General features: G+C 45.6%; 4 protein-coding genes across 17 annotated transcripts; 3 read left to right on the plus strand and 1 right to left on the minus strand.

The window, feature by feature from the left end:
* Positions 1-682: 682 nt before the first annotated feature.
* On the plus strand, positions 683-4,206 carry LOC120694449 (acidic leucine-rich nuclear phosphoprotein 32-related protein 1-like). The gene is made up of 2 exons (XM_039977564.1): positions 683-1,937; positions 3,640-4,206. The coding sequence occupies exons 1-2, from the start codon at positions 738-740 to the stop codon at positions 3,883-3,885; spliced, it is 1,446 nt and encodes a 481-aa protein (XP_039833498.1). The 5' UTR covers positions 683-737; the 3' UTR covers positions 3,886-4,206.
* A 3,761-nt stretch (positions 4,207-7,967) lies between these two features.
* Positions 7,968-13,848, plus strand: LOC120694451. The gene is made up of 7 exons (XM_039977579.1): positions 7,968-8,365; positions 8,549-8,754; positions 9,677-9,749; positions 10,275-11,739; positions 11,832-11,909; positions 13,099-13,274; positions 13,436-13,848. The coding sequence occupies exons 4-7, from the start codon at positions 11,442-11,444 to the stop codon at positions 13,628-13,630; spliced, it is 747 nt and encodes a 248-aa protein (XP_039833513.1). The 5' UTR covers positions 7,968-8,365; positions 8,549-8,754; positions 9,677-9,749; positions 10,275-11,441; the 3' UTR covers positions 13,631-13,848.
* On the plus strand, positions 8,030-10,662 carry LOC120694452. Its single transcript, XM_039977580.1, has 4 exons — positions 8,030-8,365; positions 8,549-8,754; positions 9,677-9,749; positions 10,275-10,662. Exons 1-4 carry the CDS (start codon positions 8,182-8,184, stop codon positions 10,454-10,456), a joined length of 645 nt encoding a protein of 214 aa, XP_039833514.1. The 5' UTR covers positions 8,030-8,181; the 3' UTR covers positions 10,457-10,662.
* Positions 13,849-13,982: 134 nt separating the features above from the next.
* Positions 13,983-19,416, minus strand: LOC120694450 (nuclear transcription factor Y subunit A-4-like). Of its 14 annotated transcripts, XM_039977573.1 has the most exons (11): positions 19,236-19,413; positions 19,131-19,165; positions 18,526-18,639; positions 17,768-17,819; positions 17,196-17,339; positions 16,953-17,100; positions 16,337-16,449; positions 16,187-16,255; positions 15,582-15,749; positions 14,786-15,149; positions 13,999-14,222 (listed from the first exon to the last, which is right to left on the minus strand). In XM_039977573.1, the coding sequence occupies exons 5-10, from the start codon at positions 17,256-17,258 to the stop codon at positions 14,838-14,840; spliced, it is 873 nt and encodes a 290-aa protein (XP_039833507.1). In that variant the 5' UTR covers positions 17,259-17,339; positions 17,768-17,819; positions 18,526-18,639; positions 19,131-19,165; positions 19,236-19,413; the 3' UTR covers positions 13,999-14,222; positions 14,786-14,837. The 14 variants fall into 14 exon arrangements, with proteins under 14 accessions (XP_039833511.1, XP_039833507.1, XP_039833506.1 ...); XM_039977572.1 differs by lacking the exon at positions 19,131-19,165; XM_039977575.1 differs by lacking the exon at positions 17,768-17,819.
* Between the last annotated feature and the right edge of the window lie 2,555 nt (positions 19,417-21,971).

Consider the following 21,971-nt stretch of genomic DNA (forward strand, 5'->3'; position numbering starts at 1 on the left):
GCGGCCGTGCCGTGTTCCCCAAACCGTCGCCATGGCAGGCCAGCCCAACGCCGATCCGGGTCCACATCAACCGGTGCCAGTTGCCAATCGCCACACCTCCAGCTGCCCTACGGGCCCCACCGCCAGTCTGCGCAGCCCTACTCCACCGGAGAAAGAGTTTGGCAGAAGAAACCAGACAGACGCCAGCCCACACCGATCCGACGGTTCGCACCGCCTCAACCCAATCGGACGGCCATCTGATCGCTACTAGTACACTCCACTACCGGCCCTCACAAACCCAGCCACTTCCACATGGGTCCCAGAAAGAGTGGGCCAATTATGTCATTGGTTGCTCTATCGAAACCAAGGTAAGGGTGGGCCCACGAATAGAAAAGATCAGAGGAGGGGGGAAAATAAAAACGGAGCCGGAGAAAAAGATGCTTTTGGCATCATCCAGCCCCCCACGCCTCTCCGCTCCGCTTCCCCCCGCCTCCCTCTCAGAAGAAACACACGCCCCTCGGATCCGGCCACGTCAGCGATCCGCGCCCCTCGATCCGAGCGATCCCATTGGCCGTCCCGGCAACCCCCTCGCCCCCCTCCATGCACCGGGTCCACGGCGCCATCCGTGAACCGCCCCCTCTTCCCCCAATGGCGAGGAAAACGCCCTCCCCGTATAAATCACTCTGTATTTCAAATCCCCTAGAAACAAAACAGCCCTGGAGGAAAAAAAATAATTTATTATTGGAGGAGAAGAAGAGATGGTGGACGAGGCGTGGGAGCGGGCGGTGGAGGCGGCGCTGCACGCCGGCGGCGAGGGGAGCTCGTCGCCCGCGCGGAGCCTGACGCTGGATGGCGCCGTCAAGTGCATGCACGGCCGGCTCCCGGCGGCAGAGATACTGGAGCGGCACCAGAGCCTGGAGCACCTCTCGATCGCCGGCGTCGGGGTCACGTCGCTCGAGGGGTTCCCGCGGCTGCGGAACCTAACGCGGCTCACGCTCTCCGACAACCGCATCGCCGGCGGTCTCGACCACCTCGTCGCCGCGGGGCTCTCCTCGCTGCGGGACCTCGACCTCAGCAACAACCGCATCCAGGACGTCGACGACCTCGCGCCGCTCGCCGACCTCCGCCTCGTTTCGCTCGACCTCTACGAGTGCCCGGTCACTAGGGTCAAGGACTACAGATCCAGGGTGTTCGGGATGATCCGGACGCTCAAGTACCTCGACAAGATGGACGCCGATGAGATCGAGCGCCCAGAGTCGGATGACGATGACGACGATGGGGACGGGGAAGGCGACGCGGAAGGCGACGGCGACGGCGACGGCGACGAAGATGACGACGATGAGGAAGACGAAGACGACCCCGGGAGCGGCGAGGTGGCCAACGGGGGTGTCTCGCACTCGCGCGGCGGCGTGGCTTCGCACCCGGTGGAGGTGAATGGGGTGATCGATGTGGACGAGGAAGAGAGCGATGCTGACGAGGTCGTCCCGAACGGGGGTGTCGAGCACCTCCACGGGGTAAACGGGTTCCGGGTCGCGGCGGCCGGAGAAACCCCAGAAGAGGAGGATGAGGACGAGGAAGATGATGAGGACTTTGAAGAGGAGGAGGATGATGATTTGGGAGAGGAGATCGATGAAGATGGTGATGATGATGATGCTGTTGTGGAAGTCCATGATGTGCCGAGTAGTGATGATGAGGAAGATGGTGTTGAGGTGGAGGATGACGAAGAGGATGATGAAGAGGAGGAAGTTGAGGATGAAGGCGAGGAGGCTGAGCCACAGAGCAGTGGAAGGGTAGCCATGATGACAGGGGAGGATGGAGGAGAAGAGATAGATGGGCATGAGCATGGAGAAGGGGATGATGAGGATGAGAATGGTGAGATTGGAGAAGAGGATGACGAGGGATTGGAAGCTGATAGGGGTTTTGAGGGTGGAAATGAAGATGAGGATGCGGAAGATGAGGTATAACGCATCAACTTTTCTCCCAAGCGTTTCAAGTGCTTTTACCATGACTTTCAATTTCTGTTCGTTCAGTTGGCAATTCGTTTATTATTATCCATTAGTTTATACAGGCAATTCGTTTATTATTATCCATTAGTTTATACAGTTGGCGCTATGGATCATGTCAGTTTTTTCTTCAGCATATATAACATTATTTGTATTGCGATTGTTCTGCATACTATTTATCGGCGTGCTGTGCGATGCGTTACTAGGTGAAAGTAGGGAAATTAGGTTGTTTGGGTGTCCCTTGTGTATCTGTTTTAGCAAGAGGTTAGTGAAAATGGTTATTAACAAGTGTGCTACCTTGGAGCATTTAGGACATGTTAGCGCCATGGTTGTTGGGGAACACATCCGTAAGATATTTTCTTGTGGTCTACATTTATAATTACTTTTTGCATGGTTCACTGCCGCTAACTGCTATCCTTCGTTGTCTAGAATGCAGCCTTTTTGACTCAGTAAACTTGTAGTTGTAGTATGGCCTGAAAATGGCAACCTCTGTTATTTGTATGCTGAATTTTGACGGTCTGATTTTTTATTGTATGTTTTCTGAGTAAGAAAAAATTAGCTTGTGGGATCTGTTTGATTATCCACAACTATCAGCGGAAAGGGTTCCTCTTGACTTTCGTGCCTTTGCAGTTGGGTCACTGATGCATGGGGCAAGACCCATGTGTCAGTGACCAGGGTTATTATACTTTTGCAATGATATGTTATGATAATGCATCTGTTTTATCAGTAGGTTCTTCTCTTATTGGTATATTTTTTAATGTGTGTACTTCTGCATATGTTTCTGTTTTAGCGGTTAGATTTTCTTTATCCGCAAACTTCTATTTTAGTGATTTTTAAATTTCCTTTGCATGCAAGTGCATATATTTGTGCTATGGTTCGTATAATAGTTGATGCCCTTATTCTTTTTAATGCTCTGGTTAACTCTGGTTAATTATTTTTTCATGAAGCTGGGCATTTTCTTTGTGATTCTGCCTTGTCCAGGCTGTAGTAGAATTTTCCTGGTGAGCTGTGCATTTTTCCCCAAAAAATTGACGATCCAGATGATTGTGCCCTGCCTTGCAATTTGCAAACCAGTTGTGTGCATTTTTCGCAAAAAAAATGATGATCCGTGTACTGCAGAGTTTTTTTTGTTACCACTTTGTTCATCATGTTTTTGTTATTTTAATTGATTGCTGATGTGGTTGGAAAAGAAGCAATGTATCAAGTATTTATTTAGAGTGTCATGGTTATATTTTACTCCCTCTGTATTTGTTTATTTGTCGTTTCCGACAGAAGTTTCTTCACAAAAACAACTAAATCCTTTTGTCTTAACGACAAATAAATAGAATCGGAGGGAGTATTTCTTGCTGAGTTAATCTCTAATCTTTAAATGCCTATGAGCTTGGGATGGTATTGACTGTTGGCGAATTAGTGTTGTGTTCTCTCTTAGCTATGTCCAGGGTTTACTGACTAGAATTGGTTATCTGCATGTTTGCTAAATCTTGAATTGTTTCTGGGCTTCTGGTCCTTTGGTACTCGGGAACTATTATTTTGGTCATTTCCATGTTGCTTTCCAACCCATTCTACGATAATTTTTCTGTTTTGAGTTTTCTGTATTGGTAGGGAAATTAGATGTGCAATCTTAACTAAGATATACTTGCAATTTTTGTTTCTTCAGGATGAAGACACAGAATATCTTGTTCAACCAATTGTCCAGCCTCAGCCAGTGCCCATTGGAAGCGACTTCGACGCAGCGGACCCTGATGATGCTGATGAAGACAGGGATGAGGTGGATGATGATGATGAGGGGGCTGCAGACCAACCTTCATCCTTGCAGGGCACCAAACGGAAGAGAGATGATGATGATCCGTCGGGCAGTGGAGATGATGGTGTGGAGGACTTGAGGCCTTTCAAGCACCACTGATGAAGCAGCTAATGTACATGGATAATCTCCCTCTCCCTTCCTCTCAGCTAGAAGTAAGCAGCAGGCATGAATAGAAATGGTGGGTTCCCCTTGTCTTCTTTTTTACTGTTTTTTCGTGTAAAAACTTTGATGAATTGAGAGAGCTTCAGCCTCCTCTTCAAATAGCAGATTTTAGGAGGTAATGGAGAAACACCTTCTGTAGCTTTGTAGGCTAGTAGCCAACCAGTTGAGTTATTCAGTCTCCCTCTTGCCTGCACTCCCTTCTGTTTGATTTTTCCCTCCAGATTTTCAAATGGTAGTTGCAACCCTGGGGTTTCCCTCCACCCTTCCAAATTTCTGTTGCACTGGCAGTATAGTCATGCTCAAGCTGTAGTTTCCCTCCAAAAGAAAGCCCGGGAAATGGCCCCCATTCAAATGCCCTGGTAGCCGTTGCCTCCATTTGAATTTCTGAAGTGCTGCACCTCCAATTGGCCGAATTGCGTTGTGTCCTGGTTACTGCTTTGAGATAGGTGAAATGGCTGTGGTTGCAGCGATGGAGGCGCCGCCCTTGAGCCTGTAGAGGCGACCGGGCTCCCAGTCCTTGTATTTTTAAGCGAGTTTATTTTGGTTGGAGAGGCCGCTTCAGGGCCTGCAGCGGCCTGTGTCTATGGTTCACGGTGGTCGCGCCGTGTTGCTTTGCTCGTGGTCTCCCACGAGGAATGGGTTGTCTCTCGGTCAGGCGGGTCCCGGTTGCAGGGTGCATTAGGGTTAAGGTCGCCTGTTCTTGGAGTAAAAATCAGGCTTGCCTAGTAAAAAGGGCTTGTAACTGTTGTGTTGGATGGGCGCTGGACGGCGCCTGAAGTGGAGTGGATCAATTCCCTTGTTTGTTTGGGTGCGAGGAGCCCCGGGGGGGCGGCGGTGGAGTACAGCCAGTTGATTTGGCATTTGCCATTTGCTTTTGGCAAGTTGCGCAAGTGGTGCCGGTGGCGGTAGCGGTGGGGTTCGGGGGTAACGTGACCTGGGGGTGGTGTGAGACCGTTGGTGGGCCCGACTTGGGTTGGGACTCGGGAGGACAGCGCGTTGTCGGTGCGCGCGGCTCGAGGTGGGGGCGTGGGTGCGTAGGCCAGGGCCCAGGGGCGAGCCACAGAAGATCCGGGCAGATCCGAACGGGGATTACCTCCGCCGGATGTGCCTCGGCCTCTCGCTCTATAGGGCAACCCCTTCATCTCCTTTCTTTAGCTCGTGGCTAATGACGGTACTACCCCTGCGCCTCGGCGCCGGGCCCGCCGTGTTGAATATTGGAATATTCGGCTGGCCTAGTTTGACACGTCTCCGTCGGGGCGCGACGCGTGACTAGCGCCGTGGGCCCGTGGGTGAGGTGGGCGGATTAATAAGTTCTGGACCCGCAGGTCAGTGTCTCGCGCCGGGTGTCGTTTGGTGGGTGGGTGGGATGGATTTGGGGTTCCCGCGGAGTTACTGGCCGTTATTACGGCGGTTACTGCTCTGCTCAGTAGACCCGGCGGTGCCTGCGCGACGGTAATAATGGCATGCACCGGGTTCATTGCTACTAAAGCGTACGATGGCTGCGCATGTGGTCCGTGTCTACGGATCGGTGTATATGGAATCGTGTGGAGGAACGACGAGAGCTGGTACACCGGCCAGGCACTAGCAGTTGGGCGGAAACGGTTCCTCGCGCTACTGCACATGGACTTATTCTCATTGACGTGTGGGCCCGATCGCACGCTATACCCGTGAGGCGTGGTGGATGAGCGAGCCAGGCAGAGCAGGGCAACGGCAGGTCAGGTCGGTCCACAGCACCGGACTTTTCCTTCTCTTCGTTGAGCAAGAAAGCCGCTTCCTGAATAAAGGTTTTTTTTGTAGGAATGGGATTTTTGAGAAAATACCGTTGGTCGCAATACACCCGCTTCTAAAAAACAAATGAAATTCTCTGTTTTGTGAGGAGTCAAACAATTTTAACTCGGATAAATTTATATAAAATAGTATTAATGTTTATGTTATACGAATAGTAAATATTGTTAGATTTAGTATGTAATATATTTTCACCTAAATTTATTGAATTCATAAATGTTATTTTTCCATAAATTTGATCAAATTTGAAATTGTTGACTCCTTGGATCACGTGACGATTGTATTTTTTTGTATTTTTTTGGGGCGGAGGGAGTAGATGGGAACCGGGCGGGAGGCGTGCCGCGTGCAAGCCACCGAGCTGTGTCGTGAAGCGCGAATGCGTGACCTCCGTTATGGGCGGGTCAGGACTCGTGCACTCCCCAGTTGATTATGGACCGATCGATCCTATGGCTATGGTGCAGGCGGGCAGCTGAATGCGGAGCAGCGACGGCCGACGGGGATGGCCGGATGGGTGCGGCTAAGTCATAAAGTCGTGGCCGGATATGGGGATGCTAGCGGGGGCCACTGTCAGTGACCCCAGGGCGGAGAGTGATCGGCCCAGGCCCAGGCCCAGGCCCAGAGCGATCCCACGGCACAAGTTTTCACCGGCAATCGGCCCGCTACCTCTTTTTGCGAAACGCGGTTTTTTATTTTTTTATTTTCATTATTTACAAAAATATATTTTCGGTTTGGAAATTTACAGAAATATACCCCGTCCGCCCGGCAGAGGGGTGGCCAGGACCTGGCCGCCGGGCGGCAGGGGCTTATCCGCAAAAAAAAGAAAAAAAAATACAGACAGGTCCCTGGGGCCGGTCGCCCGGCAGCCGGGCGGCCGGCCTGGCCGCCCTTATATAAGGTGTTGGTTAACTGCTGTTGCTCAAACTCACCGTAACATCACATTCACTTTTGTTGCCAAGAAGACGTATGAGATGATTCTGGACAAAATTGATTATGAGCCAAAATTGATAATTAGGGACATCGACGACCGTTTTCAATACAAAATTAGCTATGCAAAGGCTTAGCGGGCAAAACAAAAGGTGTTTGAGATGAGATTTGGCACATATGAGGCATCATATGATAACCTCCAGATTTTGGAGCCCGTCGCATCTAGATTTCGTTATGTGTGCATATGTATTTGAACTAGATGTATGGATATGTATTCCGTCCTGTATGTCATAATTACATTTTGTTATGTATGGATACGTATTTGCACCAGATTGTAGCATATAATATTACGAAGGTTTTTGTATAGTAAGATTTCTTGGTTGTAGTTCTAAATGTGTAGGTTGGTTTAATTATATTGCTCACTGAATGTAGTGTACTGAAAATAGAAGGGTACTTACGAATCATAAATTTTGGGTTTGAAATACTGTTTTGTAAACAATGCTACGATTACAAAGCAGAGGCTTGAAATACTAGATAATTGAACAATAAAAAACATGGCATGTGCAACACGATAACCTCGTGTTGTGAGTAAACCTAACATGCCTTAGGAAATGGAAATGCCGAGATTACATTGTGGTGCTTTACTGAGTGCACCGGGATATTTTCCCTTCCTCTCTCTCCCTCTCTTTTTTTTCTGAATTTTTTGTAAGGCAAACGAGGGGTAGGGGGGCAGCCAACACCTTATATAAGGGCGGGGGGCGCCCCGCTGCCGGGCCGCCCGCCCGGCTGCCGGGCAGCCCGCCCGGCTGCCGGGCAACCGGTCCCCAAGGACTTGTCTGTAATTTTTTTTCGTCTTTTTTTTTACGGATAAGCCCCGCCCGACTGCCGGGCGGCCAGGTCTTGGCCGCCCCGCTGCCGGGCGGCCGTGGTATATTTCTATAAATTTCCAAACCGAAAATATATTTTTGTAAATAACGAAAATAAAAAATAAAAAAAATAAAAAAACCGCTTGCGAAACAGCTTGTGCATTGACTGATAGGTGGCCGTCTGCCAGTGACACGGCCTAATACTGCAGCGATTGATCTGAAGCGTCGACGTTAATCTGGACGGGCCGCGCCGCGCAACTCGCGAGCCACGCCGCGGATTCGTCCCGTTCCGCGAGAGAGCCAGCTGAGGCTGCCGTGGAGCCTGTGACCGTGAATTCCGGCTGGCTCTCAGACTCAGAGGCGCAACCGCGCCGCGCCGCGAGGCCCGCAGGTTCGGGAGGCGAGCAGATAGCGTGGTGGCGCCATGCGCGGATGCGCCAAAGCAATGCCGTCCAACTGTTCCAGTGGACAGGAGGAGCCACCTCCGACGGCCGGAGGAGAGAACCAAACCACCCCCATTAATCAGCCGCCTCATCTCGTCTTCTATCCCTTTTCGCTTCGCCTCCCGCGTGCCCAGCGGCGACCTTGATCGCATGCTGCCCGGCCTCCGCGCCTCGTGAAACCGTTGGTGGCTGCTCGCTCTCGCGCCGGTTCCGCCATGGCGCCTCAGCCCGTGCACAGCCTGAGGCTGAGCACTCCCGCTGGCCCTGCAGTCTGCAGGTGCTCCGCCGCCCCGCTCTTCGGGAAGAGGCTGCCGGCCGTCGTCGCCTTCCCCCGTGCCGGCAGGGGCGGCGCCGTCGCCTTGTGCTCGGCCGTGCAGGAGTCGTCCACCTCCACCACCGGTATCTCCTTCTGCTTGATTGAGCCCGATAGTACTTATAACTGTTCTAAATAAGTTCTGCCAACTCGCTGGTCGGTGCTAATTGAGGGTTTAGAAATGTTGGATGTGTGGATCGATGCCTATGCTGTCTGCTATCTGGGATTTGAAGAGCTGACACCATTTTCTTTAATTCCATTTCATGTAGTTAGCCAGAAGAAGGATGCTGCGGACGGTGAGAAAAAAGAAGCCACGGCGGCCGCAGCGAAACCGGCCGCGGCCGCGAAGCCAAAGAAGGCCGCGGCGAAGCCGCTGCCAGAGATGATGCAGGAGGAGATCATCCCGCCGCTGAAGGACGCCCTGGAGGCGGAGGAGAACGTGTCCCAGGTCCAGCTTTCTTTCCAAAACAACACGGTGAGTACTGACTGCAAATCTGCAATACATAATGTTTGTAGCTACTGACCTCTTTAACGGTTCCAGAGTTACAAAAAACCGGAGTGTTGTGATATGGCATTGCTATATAATGGTGCATCTGTCCTAGCTAACAAGATATGTATGCATAATTGACTGAGCCTTCTTGCACCATAGTATAAATCAACATGAGGATCCGCAGCAGCTGAATACCTGAATTAGTATTTAGCACGAAATTGTCCTGGCTTAATACCACACACCGTATCAAGAGTTGTGTGTAGTGTGTAGTTTATGACTTTCTCAGGCACTGTAACAGAGAAGGTAAAACTGACAGCTAGTATCAATTGAAGATTAGCGGTAACTGCTATTGTTAGGCACAAACGCTCAAGCATACTCTTTTATTACAACTAAAAAACGTTCAAGGAATTCTCGAAGAGGGAAGCAATTGGATTCGAGCTGGTGCAAGCAAGCTTGCGGGGGTAGGTTGGCCTCACCAGTTGAGAACGAGTAGTTTTGTTCTTGGCTAGGCTGCTTTTTTCATGAGCCTCTCGGTTGTATTGTAGTGCCGTATAGTCTTATTCTTGCTTGTTGAGGTGTGCGTGCGCCCCTTATGGCCCGCGTTGTAAAAAACTCATTTCTTTTCTTCTTAATGCAATGATACGCAGCTCTCCTGCGTATTCTTGAAGAAAAAAAAACAGTTTAATGTGTTGATGGACGTCAGACGTGCGTCCAGTATGTATGCATAACCACACAAGCATACTGTTCTGCAAAAAAATAAAACAGAAACAAAATGGTATTATCAGCTATTGTCTCTTTGCACCACTGTTATACACAGTGCTAACATACCTGAGCAGTTGTTCGAGATTGCAGAATGCAAAACTTGAGGTAATTAGCAGATTTCTAACCCTTCGCTGATGGATTGCAGTTGGAGGGTTCCTTCATAAAGGATGATGTTCCCTATTATTTTTGGGCCTTCTTTCCGAAAGGAGATCTCACAGGTACATACTTAGATTTCTGCCATCTCCTCCTTGAACTTTGATGTTTGATGCTGTTTTCCTTGCTGAAAATTCTGCTGATAGGAACACATTCATTATAATCATTGGTTCATAACCAATATTTCAGTCGGCCCTCAAAGACCCTTGCTAACAAACTTACGGAAAAAATAAGTGTTCTGCTGATTTGAACCTGCACAGCCTTGGAATTTCTGATTAAACACTACCATGAAAACACTACATGGCATATCTAGACTACTTTCATCTGATATGCAGTGGTATAAGCTACAGATTTCTTTAACAACAGTATGAAGGAGCATAATTTGCAGCATGCTGCAACTAACAAAATTTTTTCTTGAATCATTACCATGCTTTTTCGAGAAAAAGCAGCAGGGGCTCTGCCTTCTTAGTCCTTACTATCATCACTTATTTATCCATCTACTTTGCAGTATGATCGCACATGAGCTGAGCAAACTGAATTGATGGGAGGCGCATACTTATAACCTACTGTTTTTTTTTCAAATAATGCAGGACCGAAGGGCTTTGCGCTATCATCATACAGCAACGAAGTCAGCACCATCGAGCCATTCCTAATCGATGAGAAGAGGATAACCCCCCAGTACGTGGTGTTCTGGGTTTACAAGAGGCTGGCCGGGCAAGGCATCCTTCCCGTCTGGAAGGAAGAGGAGGGGGAGGAAGAGGGCACAAAGTAGTGAGTGATCTCACGCAGGCACATACAGACTGTCCGCTGTGAACATACACAATCAATCGATCGTAACTTTGTAAAGCTCGTCTGCTAATGTCCGGATACTCTGTAAAGTTAAAACCAACCGTCGTTTTGTCTACCAGTCACGTATAAACGGCAGGATACTTGCGTTGGCTGATGCTGAACCTTACATTGGTTGCTTGTATTGGCTGCGTACTTGCACAGTAGCCATACGGCTCAAGTCCATCACATTTGTGATTTGTCAGACTGGTTTGCGCTGGGCAACATGGACCGTGCCTTGCCTTTGAGGGCCGGGCCAGCTCGGTTTCTCTTGATTTTGTTGTTTATTGTGAGTGACCAGCGAATACGAACGAAGACGGGTTGGCATCTGAAAGCTCTGGTGTCTGAAGATAATTATTACCAGTCGCCGAGTCCTACCTGTCGCACTCTATCCCTCCAGTAGTCCGGTCCTTCGCCATTATCCGAGGCGTCCACGTGGCCAACCATATGGAAATGCAAGATATAATTATTATCTTATTTTTTTGTGAAAGATAATTATGATATTATTGGTATATGAGAAGGGGAATCGCCGCACGCGTGTGAGTGTGAAGCAAACCAAAGTACAGAACTCATGAATAAATATTTGGAGACAAGGTTGCCTTTTGGGATATGAAGAGATTGTTCATGCTTGGTACCTAGGTTTAGAGGATAGGTTCATGCTCTCATTTTGCATTTCTTCTCAAGGATCTGCTAGAATTTCTACTACAAAAATCCTTGAGAACGAAACAAGAAAGATCAAGATATTTTTTCTCTTTTCGTTTCTTTTGTTTTGTACTTTCCCCCCTTCTCCCAAGTCCCAAACCAACATCGGCGTGTCGACGCTTAAAAACGGAAGCACTGAAGACTGAACGCACGCGTACAGAGTACAGAGAGATTGATACAACACGCAGAGGTTAGCCAGTTTTAGCCCCCCCGTATCGCCGCCAATCGCCATGCTCGCCTACCTCCTCCACGCCCCAGCCGCCGCCGTCGTCGCCGCGGCGCCCAGCGCCTTCACCCTCCGCTCGCTCCCGCCGGCGAGGACCCCGTTCCTCCCCTCCCTCCCGCGCCCGGCCTCGCCGAGGCGCGCCGCCGCGTCCGCCTTCTTCTCCCCCGCCGCCGCGGCCGCCCCCATCGCGGCGTCGCTGCTCGAGGGCCCCGTGCTGGTCTGGGCCGGCCGCCTCTGCCTCTACTACGCGCTCCTCCACGCCGGGCTCGCGGGCTCCCCGCGCAACCCCTTCCTCTCCCACGGTAATCGCGCGGCGGTGTTTCGATTCGTGCCGGTTTCGGTTCGGGAATGGGGAGGGGGAGTTGATGGTTTCTGATGCTCGTGTGGTGTGCAGAGATCGGCGAGGACGGCGCCGGCGACAGCGACCTAGGGTTCTCCAAGTGGGCCGAGAAGCTCCGTGGCGGCGCCTCAGGTTTCGTGCAGTTTTCAAATTTGTTAACGCTCGATCGTAATTGTTTATTTATTTGTACATCCCTCGTGGTGGTCGTTGATGCTCTGTCAAGTGGAGGTGGATACCCTGAAAGATCTATACGGTTCTGCATCTGCAAGGAGATTTCGGATGTGGAAGGATATTGTTCCTTTTTCAGAATCTGATTCTAATGTCTAGGGAAGACATAGTACATGGTGGCAGGTAGTTCAATGTATTGGGAGCAATTTGTCAAGTCTGGGGCCAAAAGGTTTGAGGCACATTTCTGTTTGTTTGTTTGGTCATCTCAAAGTGTCAAAGTGTAAAGGGAGGTTAACCTGGAGATGATAGAAAGAGGTGTGCACATGCCACACTGTCATGGGGTCATCCACTGGGTTGATACTTGATAGCATTGATGTGAGAATCCGAATGTTACACATGCTTGGGGGTTGAGGGTAGAGCGCTCAGGATGCTTTAAATGGAAGGTTTGGGTTCTGTAGGCTTACAGTTTGGTTGAGTGGGTTTGTTTGAGTGGGTTTGTTACAAAATCTTACAATTCGGTTGGCTTTCTTATTCAACTGTCACCCTTACAAGGGCATCATTACAAGGTCTGCACTTGCTTGTAAGGAAGGATAGGGTGATGAATATTGTTTTCTTGTCAATGAGTTGTCCTTTTGTAACCTATGTAATTGCCAGTGCTGACCTTTTTTTAAAAGTGCGCTGGTACTGAAGTGTGTTCTTGTCCCTATTTTTGACTTCTGAGTTTTGTATTTTTTGAAATTCAAGATCCATTTTTCATGTAAAATCTCGTCGCAATGGGACCAGATTGTTTTCTTTTCTCCTTTTTTGAAATGGGGCAAAAATGTTCTCTCTTTTATATGATAGTGATTAGTAACCTCTCAGTCAGTTTTTGTATTGCTCTATAGATTTCATTAGATTCAACGTCAAGGAGGAAAAAGCATGAACCTAACCCTGGCGATATGAGTGAAGAAGTTCATTAGGAACCATCGTGATCTTGAAAATCACTTTGATACTTTTCGATCAAGAATTATAGATTATTAGAGTTTTAGAATTGTATATCTGTATGCTTGTTGTCTTTATAAGTGATTCATTGAAATTTCCAGACATATATACTCCATTACCTTCTTATGTAATGGAAGAGAAGGTGACTAATTTAGATCTCCTTCTTGATCAGGTGAAAGTGACGCACAGGATAAGAAGAAGCTAACTAGCAAGTGGAGGCCAACGACTAAAGGCACACTGAAGAGAACCTACCGAGTTCGATCAACAGATGAAGGAAGGCGCATCCTGAAAGAGATCGCTTCTGTTCTGTCCCAAGATGATCATTTTGTGGATGCTTCGACTCACAAGGTAAATTCTTGACTCAGGACAGACCACGTGCTCTCACCTGCCCTTTTCTACATTATTTTTGGAATACAGACTCACCTGTCAAAAGAGAGATGTTAAACATGTTTCTTTTGTGCCTATTTGGTCCTTCCTGATTTGCTCTGAATGTTTAAATTATCAACCAGGGTTGCCAAATAAGGAGAGAAAGTGCTCATGGTGAGAGTGTGTGCTGCTACAACGTGAGAGCTTTGTTCGATGAGCTCCCCACTCCTCATCTGGTTCTGGAGATTACACCTTTTCCCGCTGGACATCTTACCGATAATGACTACCGCAAGGCCGAGAGGCTTGAGATGGTGTTGAGGCTGAGTGCTTCCATTTAAAAACTAGGGACTGATTTTCCATTTCCCTAATATTTTCTTTGCCCAAGTTGTAAATTGTTTACCAATGGGCCTGTAAATTGATGCAGTTGGCTAAGAACTACTTGTATCCCCTGAGTTCTGCTCAGCTTTCCTATTAATTTGAGCTCAAGAACGAATTCTATACTTGGTCGTTTTAAGCACTATAACAGTATATGCAAGGGACTGATTCTTGGGCTTTATCGTGTGTCTAATTATCATTGTCTCAGTTCATTCCTAATATTCTGCAGTCTGCACCAGTGTTGCATTCTCTCGGTGCACACCAGGAGATCACGTTCATTATGAAAAATAAGGAAAACTGATAACAACCAAGGCAGGTACTAGAAATAAGATATGGCAATTTTCCTAGCAGACACAAAAGGCAATATGTGCTGAACAAGTTTTGAGGTCTACACATCCAGCATATGTATAGATTCCAGTCTCTAGAAACATACTCATAACCACAGTTCTTTTAGCCAGTGCAATCTTAGGACTTGTATATATACGGGCGTTTGATTATTCTGAGACTCTTAAGCTACATGTCCATTGCATATTCATTGTTTCAAAAGCCAAGGATATGGCTGGGCAGAAAACCCGATACCCGATACCCGAACCCGAAAAACCCGAGCCCGAACCCGAAAAGTCCGAACCCGAAAAACCCGAACCCTAATTCGGGTTCCAACCCACGGTACCCGAAATTAATACGGGTAGTTCGGGTATTGGGCCACGGTACCCGAAATACCCGAACAACCCGAAATGATTTGTTTTTTCATCTATGATTTGATTTGTGTGCTTCAAAACTATGTTTATTAATTGTGATATGTGAAGTGTGAACTGTCACGGTTTGGACGTGTGAAGTGTTAGTTAATTTCGTTTGAACTGTCAGTTTGGACGTGTGAACTGGATGTATGGTTGGGTGTATTTGATTTGATTTTATACTGCATATGTGGAGTTCCAGAATTTCGGGTAATTCGGGTAAAACCCGAACCCGAACCCGAATTTTCGGGTACCCGAATTTTCGGGTTCTTCTTTTTCCCAACTGATTTCGGGTATCATTTTTGGAAACCCGAAATTCCTAAAACCCGAACTACCCGACCCGAAAATTTCGGGTAACCCGAATGCCCGGCCCTAGCCAAGGATGAGTTGCCGCAGGCAGTGTGCCTGGCGATGCTTCTATGCCCACTTCACTTTTTCACCTAACCAGCTTTGCTCCTTCTCCACCTGGTGCACTGAAGTTCATGGCAGGGCGCAAGCCAACAGGAAAGCAGGTGCGGTCCTGGTTGGCCCTTGAAGCACTTGCGGTGTCCGAAGGAGTTGAAGTTGAAGGTGCAGGGGTGGGGTCACTCTGGGAGCTTATGCTGTTGCCAATGACCTTTGAGGAGCTCGAACCACCTGATGCTTGATGCTGCTGGGTCTGCTGGAGCTGCTTTGTGTTGAGGAACCGCCCTCCTGATCCTCGAGCTCGCTTCATGGCATGACGGTGTCGAGACTCATGAAGGTATGGCTGAGAAGAAAGGAATTTTGTAATTTATATTTGCCAGGTAAACGATATAGCTGTAAGTAACAGAAGTATTGCCTGTACAGATTAAAATGCAGGACTGATTCATGCAATTTTTATATCAGAAAGGTACATGCCAAAAAGTGACGCAGAAGCCTAAGAAATGCTTAGTGTTAGTAAGGAAACAAATAGTATGCATATATCTGTTTCTTACAAAGATGTATGGCACCACAAATCCTAAACAACATTTTGTTCAAAGAAGCAAACCAAAAGGAAAGCCTACTCTAATTGTAGCCAGACGAGCTTTTGAGACCTCCCTCTGAATATGACCAAGAAAAATCTATTGAATTGATGCTCAAATCTATGTATGCAGCAAATGTTGAAGAACAATCAGAAGTGAGCTTATGTCTGCCTTCCGACAAAATTACCAGGTATTACCTTCCGGCCTTTCACCAGCTTATTCTGGGCCTCCAATTTAGCACGTGTCTGTCTCCTCCTAAGGATTGCATGGTATTGCTTTGCATTAACATAAATTGGCTCTTCTTCTGCAGGTTCAGCAGGCAACATAACCGGAGCATTTGTTGTATGATTTTGCTGGGGATGGGCCTAGATGCATAGTACAGAAATGACAATATTAATGCAAGGTATCAAGAATGACATCTAGGATGCCATAGTCAAAGTTGTGGCAGCATTACTTTTGTATTCCTTCATGTCTTTTATCAAAATTCAATGCAAATTGAAAGGCTACAATAATTTTTCCAAAAGTGCCACAGCAATTGTATGTGCATTCCCAACCTTTGTGTGAAAGCACCATTTCTGTTGCTTTGGAATAATATCCAAATAGAAACAAGGAAACAGAAAGAATGTCTTTCGCAAGAAGCCTTTCTGACTACTAACATGCAAGAACGAATGAGTTCTCTCTTTGGACTAAACATAATTGCAGATGGATCATATAGAAATTATTATATGCTCTTATAGCCTCTAATTGTATAGTATCTATTTACAGAATTTGGTCAGAAACTGAAAAGTAAGAGTGAGCTTACAACGGCATGTGGAGGATATCCTGTCAAGACCCCACCATAATAAGCATCAGCAGTATAAGGAAGACAAGCCTGGAAGATGATGTGAAGTTAACTCAAACCATTGCATAAGATTTAACAAAAGCAGCAATTATCACAATATATGAAACTTACAAAAGATCGATTGTAATCTAGTTTTGGGGGCAAAAAGGCAGATCCTTGCTTCCCCATGGACAATACTGTGTGCACTGTGTCCTGATTATGTTTCCCATGGCCTTCATCATTGTCTGAAGACAAAAACAAATTGCCATGATGGTTTTAACGTATCAACTAACCATTTTAAATATGAGGCTTCGGCGTGGGAACATTGTCTGTGAGACAAGCCAGTAACATAACGAAAGATTCATCAAAACTAAGATTACAGGAGCTTACTCAAAACATGAGTTAAGGCATGGACAAAGCTGGTAACAGGAGCAAAGTGAAATTTAAAGAAATCAGGGACATCTACAACAAAGTGACTAAATTTTGATACAGGTCTCTAATTCGAATTCCTGTACAGATTATCTAACAAGAACTTACAATAATATGAAAATAACCGTGTAACACAACATGAGCTCTTAACAGAACTTATGATTGCCATGACCATGAGGTATCTGACCATATTGAACCTAATACTCTCAGTGCATAACATCTCTTGCCAAAAAAAAAATCAAAACAAGCTATATCCCAGTGGTGTAAAAGAAGATTAAAAAAATGATAAGCGATAGTATGGTTAGAGATAAAGCACTACCAGATTGAGTTGAGGTGTTTTCGTTTAGACTGCTCTCGCTAACTGCAGGTGCTTCTTGGTGAGACTGACCAGACTCTGATGACAAGTCCTTGTCGTGGATTTTATGACCTAAATGCTTCATCTCATGGTCATTTCCTGACAAGAAGCCCTACATGTGTAGGATTGCTGATATGTTATCATCTGTTGTATGGAAAGCAGGCAACATGCAAACAACCCAGGTTTCCAACATAAATACCAACTTACATGGTTTGACTTAGACATGGGATGAACCGGATGATCCTCCACTTCCCGTAAAAGCTTAGGCATTACAAGATGGTATCACTTAGCACCAAGCAGCATTTTGCTTCTGGTCTTCAGAGAAATTTGATGAATGACACCTGCATTAACCTTCATGGCAAGTTGCTAGCATTTAAATCAGCCGAATTGGCAATGAAATGCTAAAGACATGTGTAGGGCTTGTTTGGTTCCCAAACTTTTTTCATAAGTCCCTATCACATAAAAAAGAATCTTACTATTTTATAGTATTAAATAAAATCTGTTTATAAATGTTTTTTTGACAGCTGAGTGCTAATTCGCGAGACGAATCTAATGGGGCTAATTAATTCATAATTTGCTACAGTAATGCTACAGTAACCATTCGCTAATCATAGATTAATATACCTCATTAGATTCGTCTCGCAGTTTAGCCCCAGGGTTCTGCAGTTAGTTTTATAATTAACTTTTATTTAATACTTCTAAATACTAAAAAGTTCCAGGGACTTAAAAAAAAGTCCCTGGAGCCAAACAAGCCCGTATTGATGGCAACTTCCTCTTACTTTGATCCGTATTCATTCACTGGAATATGCTTATGCATAGTGACTTGAAGTGCTATAGACGTTACACATTGGAACAAAAAGGACAAACAGACAGGCATATGAGCGAACCAAAGAAAATAACAGAACAATAGGAATAGAAATAGACCAATTCTCTCAGAAAAGAAACAGCACCTGCCACAGGGTAGGCTGATCATAATTCTGAAACTAACTGCTCCATGGAACAGGATGAAATGTCCAGTATAGCTATAAATACTTAAATAGGAACATATGTCAAACTGTTACCTACCCTTTTCAATGCCTAAGAAGCATCACCCTAGGGCAAGTACTCCACGCAACATGTGCCCTCAAGTGGCTCTTTCCATGTTTAGGTACGATGTATAATAGATAAGGACCTACTACAACGTTCCATTTTCAATAAAATTAATGAAGAGCTGACTGAAGGTGGCATGCCTGTTTTATACAGCAATGATGTCTCACCAAGCAAGGCAATTTCCCCCCTATTCAGCTTCATACTAATACTTGATTCCTGAGAAATTCTACCTCAAATTAATTCTGCTTTTCCCCTCGAGAGTCGGGCTACCCACATCGCTCTCAGAGTTACATCTACCACAGGCAGAGTTCCAAGTGGTATCTGCTATCAGCCTATCAGTGGACTATCATGAGCCAGTTTCTTTTCCCCCCTCCATCCCAGACGTTTGAACCCTGAAGAACTCTCCAGGAAACCTTTGTCCTAGCAAGAAAGGATTAGTATTGTTTACCATCAATTTTGTGCCGGTCCTGTTTGATTAGGTATTTATGGAAAGACTGAAAGATACTTCAGAAAGCCTTCAGCTACTACCAGTTCATGCATTGATAAACCTGATTCAACACTCCTGTAGTTTTAACATGCATATCAGTACCTTAAGACGACTCTATTGCACAATTAATTTTTTGAACTGTATTGCACAATTAATTCAATAGGAATCGAAAGAAATCGCGAAAAAGAAAACACTTCAGGCTCAGGGCACATAATCCTACAAAAAGGACTGCAGATTTCCATCCACCCCACTGCCCAAAACACCAACACGCCACCCCCACACAATCTACAATACAGAGGTCAGCTCTTAGAAGATGTGCTCGGGTTCTAACAAAAACGCATCGCGCAATGCGAGCCATGCTAAAACTAAAGCTTATCCCAAGCAAGCACGGTGAAGAACAAAAAATAGCAGCGCCAGCCAAAATTCCTGGTGAAGTTCACAAATTTCCAAGATGCAAACCAAGAAAACTGAAGGGGAACAAACATCTGGGATGGCAAGATTAAAGAAAAAAGATGAATCAAATCAACCGCGGAGACTAAGGCATAGTACCCAAGAGAGCACGATACCACTCCGGGAGCGGAGAGCAGAGCAGCCATCCAATCTGTAGAGACAGTGGACTCAAGAACATAATTGACCAATCGAGATTCCTTAAAGAGGGATCGGGACTGTACCTCTCTCCACCTCCTCTCCCTTCGAGTTTCTCTCTCTACCGCCTCCGGTACCGGTACCTTGAGCCGTAGAGAGACGAATACGTCGAAGCAACTGAGAATACGGGGCACGACGAGGCCGCTCCGGCTGCCAAATATACGCGCCTCCTGTGCAGGCCCTTTCTGTCTTTTTCTCAGTTTGTTATTCTTTCGGCGCAATAAACAAAAGGGAAATGTTTCGTCTCCTCTACACTGCTCGGTTCTCACACGTCACCAGCCTTGAATATTGGTAGGTGCCCCAAGAGTCAGATACATGATGATGGTTAAGGTCGACATTTCCTATGTATTGCATGGGTTCTTGCCCTCTTTTATATTCTTATAGTATTGTTGGAAAATAATCTAAACTTATTGAAGTACGATTACTCAGAAAATCCAGAACATTCTTGAAGCTTCTTCTTTTGAAATGTTCGTGCAAACCAGTAGCTAAGACTAGATAAAATTATAGAGTGGCTCAATCTAAGAGCTGTAATCAATAGCTCACTCAAATTATTGTATCTATTAGAAAATAAAAATCATTCTACTGAAGACCTTTGCCCACAATGAAGCTACCGCCCCTTATGCAAATTGTACTCCCTCCATTCCAAATTATAAGTCATTCCAAGAATCTTGGAGAGTCAAAGTTTTTCAAGTTTGACCAAATTTATATGACAAGATAATAACATTTATGATATCAATTAAGTATTATTAGATTCTTTGTTAGCTATATTTTCATAGTGCAACTATTTGATGTCATAAATCTTTATATTTCTCTCTATAATTTTGGTCAAACTTTGAGATGGTTTAACTCTCTAAGATTCTTGGAATGACTTATAATTTGGAACGAAGGGAGTACCAAGAGAAAGTTCTGTTCTCACGATAAAGTGCAAATGATGTATTTGAAGTCGCTATATTAAGTAATTCAACGTTTCTAGATTTGTGCTAATTTTATTCTATATGATTACAAAAGGCCGCGGCATACTTATTTCCTAGAAACTACTACATTGTATCCTAATTCCTAACCACAAGTGACAAAGATTAAAAAAAAACTAGCTTGAAGTGCCATTGTTCACATTAGAACATGCAATTCGTGTCATGTTGCGAATTTCTTACTAAATCTATAAATTCAATATTTTTTATTTATTTTTATAATAGTACATTTTAACTTTTGATGCATAGTGTATAAAATGTTTAGTATTATTAGAAGTAACATTTTTTACTATGACTATTTCTACTAAAAGTGATGATAAAAATGGATGTAGACTATGAACTCCGTGTAAGGTAGCTCTACAATTAAACTTTGAAGGGCTAGCTTATAGTCAACGCAGCTCAGCTGCTCTCATATGTGCACTTTTGCATGATGAGATAAAAAGTACACCATTTATAAGTATGCGCGTGTCTCCCTTACGCAGTATGCTCCTGTTAGTCTAGAATCCCTCGTCATGTTTGGAAGCTGAATCCGACTTCAATTGTCAGTTTGCCACGACTATCGTCAGCTGGTAGACCACGCGTGCATTAGTAATTGGACCAATGAGCACGAGTGATAGATGACGAGTATAACATGAGCTCTACAACCTATTCCTACGTGTGAATCAAGTGAATGATTAGACAATTGCACCAATCGACAACTTCTGTTGAGAAACAACAATGTTAAATCCAGGCAATGCAGTCATCACTTTCTTTTTGTGTGTTGACCTCGCTATCGATGAATATGTGGCTCTCACGCGTATGATGGAGATAGACACCAAATCGCCTCAAGAGAAGTACTATTTAGGTACAATTTGATAGAATTGGAGAAGCTTTATAAAACTAACACGAAGATGGTAAGTCACACTTGAGTAGCGCCAAGCCAATAAGAAATGTAGACACCAATACTGAGTTGACAAAAAAGCCTGCTAAAGAAGTTTATGATTATAGCATAAATGTGAAGTGTTTTCCTTTCTAACATTTGAGAAATCAACAAGTTAAATAAAGGGCAACATGATTTGATGTAAGTCTTCTCTAGTCGCTAATAGCGTCACTATAATCCACTATTTCTAATATAGTGTTCGTAGCAACAGTTTTGTGGAGCTGCTACAACACCTTAAAATACTGGTAAATTATCAACATGTGCAATATGTTTTTGCAAAGGAGTTGCAACCAAATTTTTATTGAGAAATGTTGCATTCCTGTTTCACCTAAAAGTTACAATGAACTAAGGTGTCCTTCAACATTGTCTTCATTCATGACCAAGCATTTATCAATTGAGTAAGCTATTTAGTAAGTAAAAGAGCAGAGCATCTCAAATATTTGCAGGCCTGGCACTCTTCCAGGTACGCTGCCGCTTGTGGAGCTAGGAATTTATGGGCTATCTGAGAGAGTAGACTTTAGAACTTAAACTTTAGTTGATTAAATGTCCGGGCGGTTTCGGTCTATCATTCTGCCATCACCCTCGATGTGCTGGGAGGCCAGATGTCAAGGTGGCGAGGGTGAGTCACTGCCCCCATTCCTTCTCTGCTCGCCATGTATATATTGCTTACGAAGAGCACGTATACGGTGTATCGGTATCTCCACACCGTAGCGCTTCTGTCATGCAGATACATCGTACTCTGCCGTGGCGAAGGAAAGTTGTTCGGTGCAAGATTACTGCCACCAGGCATCGGTCAGCCGTCAGCGCCCTCATGTATCCGTAGGGTGGTGGTAATTGGTAAAGGATATTGAATTTTAGTTTAGACAAGTTAAAGG

This window comes from Panicum virgatum, chromosome 2K, assembly GCF_016808335.1.
Source record: "Panicum virgatum strain AP13 chromosome 2K, P.virgatum_v5, whole genome shotgun sequence".
Lineage (NCBI taxonomy): Eukaryota > Viridiplantae > Streptophyta > Magnoliopsida > Poales > Poaceae > Panicum > Panicum virgatum.

Excerpts from the sequence above, each read along its gene's own strand:
- LOC120694451 (XM_039977579.1), top strand. The coding sequence starts at position 11,442 with ATGCTCGCCTACCTCCTCCACGCCCCAGCCGCCGCCGTCGTCGCCGCG. Across the intron at positions 11,910-13,098 it reads GCTCCGTGGCGGCGCCTCAG|GTGAAAGTGACGCACAGGAT; the intron begins GTTTCGTGCAGT and ends CTTCTTGATCAG. Across the intron at positions 13,275-13,435 it reads TGGATGCTTCGACTCACAAG|GGTTGCCAAATAAGGAGAGA; the intron begins GTAAATTCTTGA and ends ATTATCAACCAG.
- LOC120694452 (XM_039977580.1), top strand. The coding sequence starts at position 8,182 with ATGGCGCCTCAGCCCGTGCACAGCCTGAGGCTGAGCACTCCCGCTGGC. Across the intron at positions 8,366-8,548 it reads GTCGTCCACCTCCACCACCG|TTAGCCAGAAGAAGGATGCT; the intron begins GTATCTCCTTCT and ends CATTTCATGTAG. Across the intron at positions 8,755-9,676 it reads TTTCTTTCCAAAACAACACG|TTGGAGGGTTCCTTCATAAA; the intron begins GTGAGTACTGAC and ends GATGGATTGCAG.
- LOC120694450 (XM_039977577.1), bottom strand. The coding sequence starts at position 17,258 with ATGCCTAAGCTTTTACGGGAAGTGGAGGATCATCCGGTTCATCCCATG. Across the intron at positions 17,101-17,195 it reads CCATGTCTAAGTCAAACCAT|GGCTTCTTGTCAGGAAATGA; the intron begins GTAAGTTGGTAT and ends CTACACATGTAG. Across the intron at positions 15,150-15,581 it reads AGCTGGTGAAAGGCCGGAAG|CCATACCTTCATGAGTCTCG; the intron begins GTAATACCTGGT and ends CTTTCTTCTCAG.
- LOC120694449 (XM_039977564.1), top strand. The coding sequence starts at position 738 with ATGGTGGACGAGGCGTGGGAGCGGGCGGTGGAGGCGGCGCTGCACGCC. Across the intron at positions 1,938-3,639 it reads ATGAGGATGCGGAAGATGAG|GATGAAGACACAGAATATCT; the intron begins GTATAACGCATC and ends TTGTTTCTTCAG.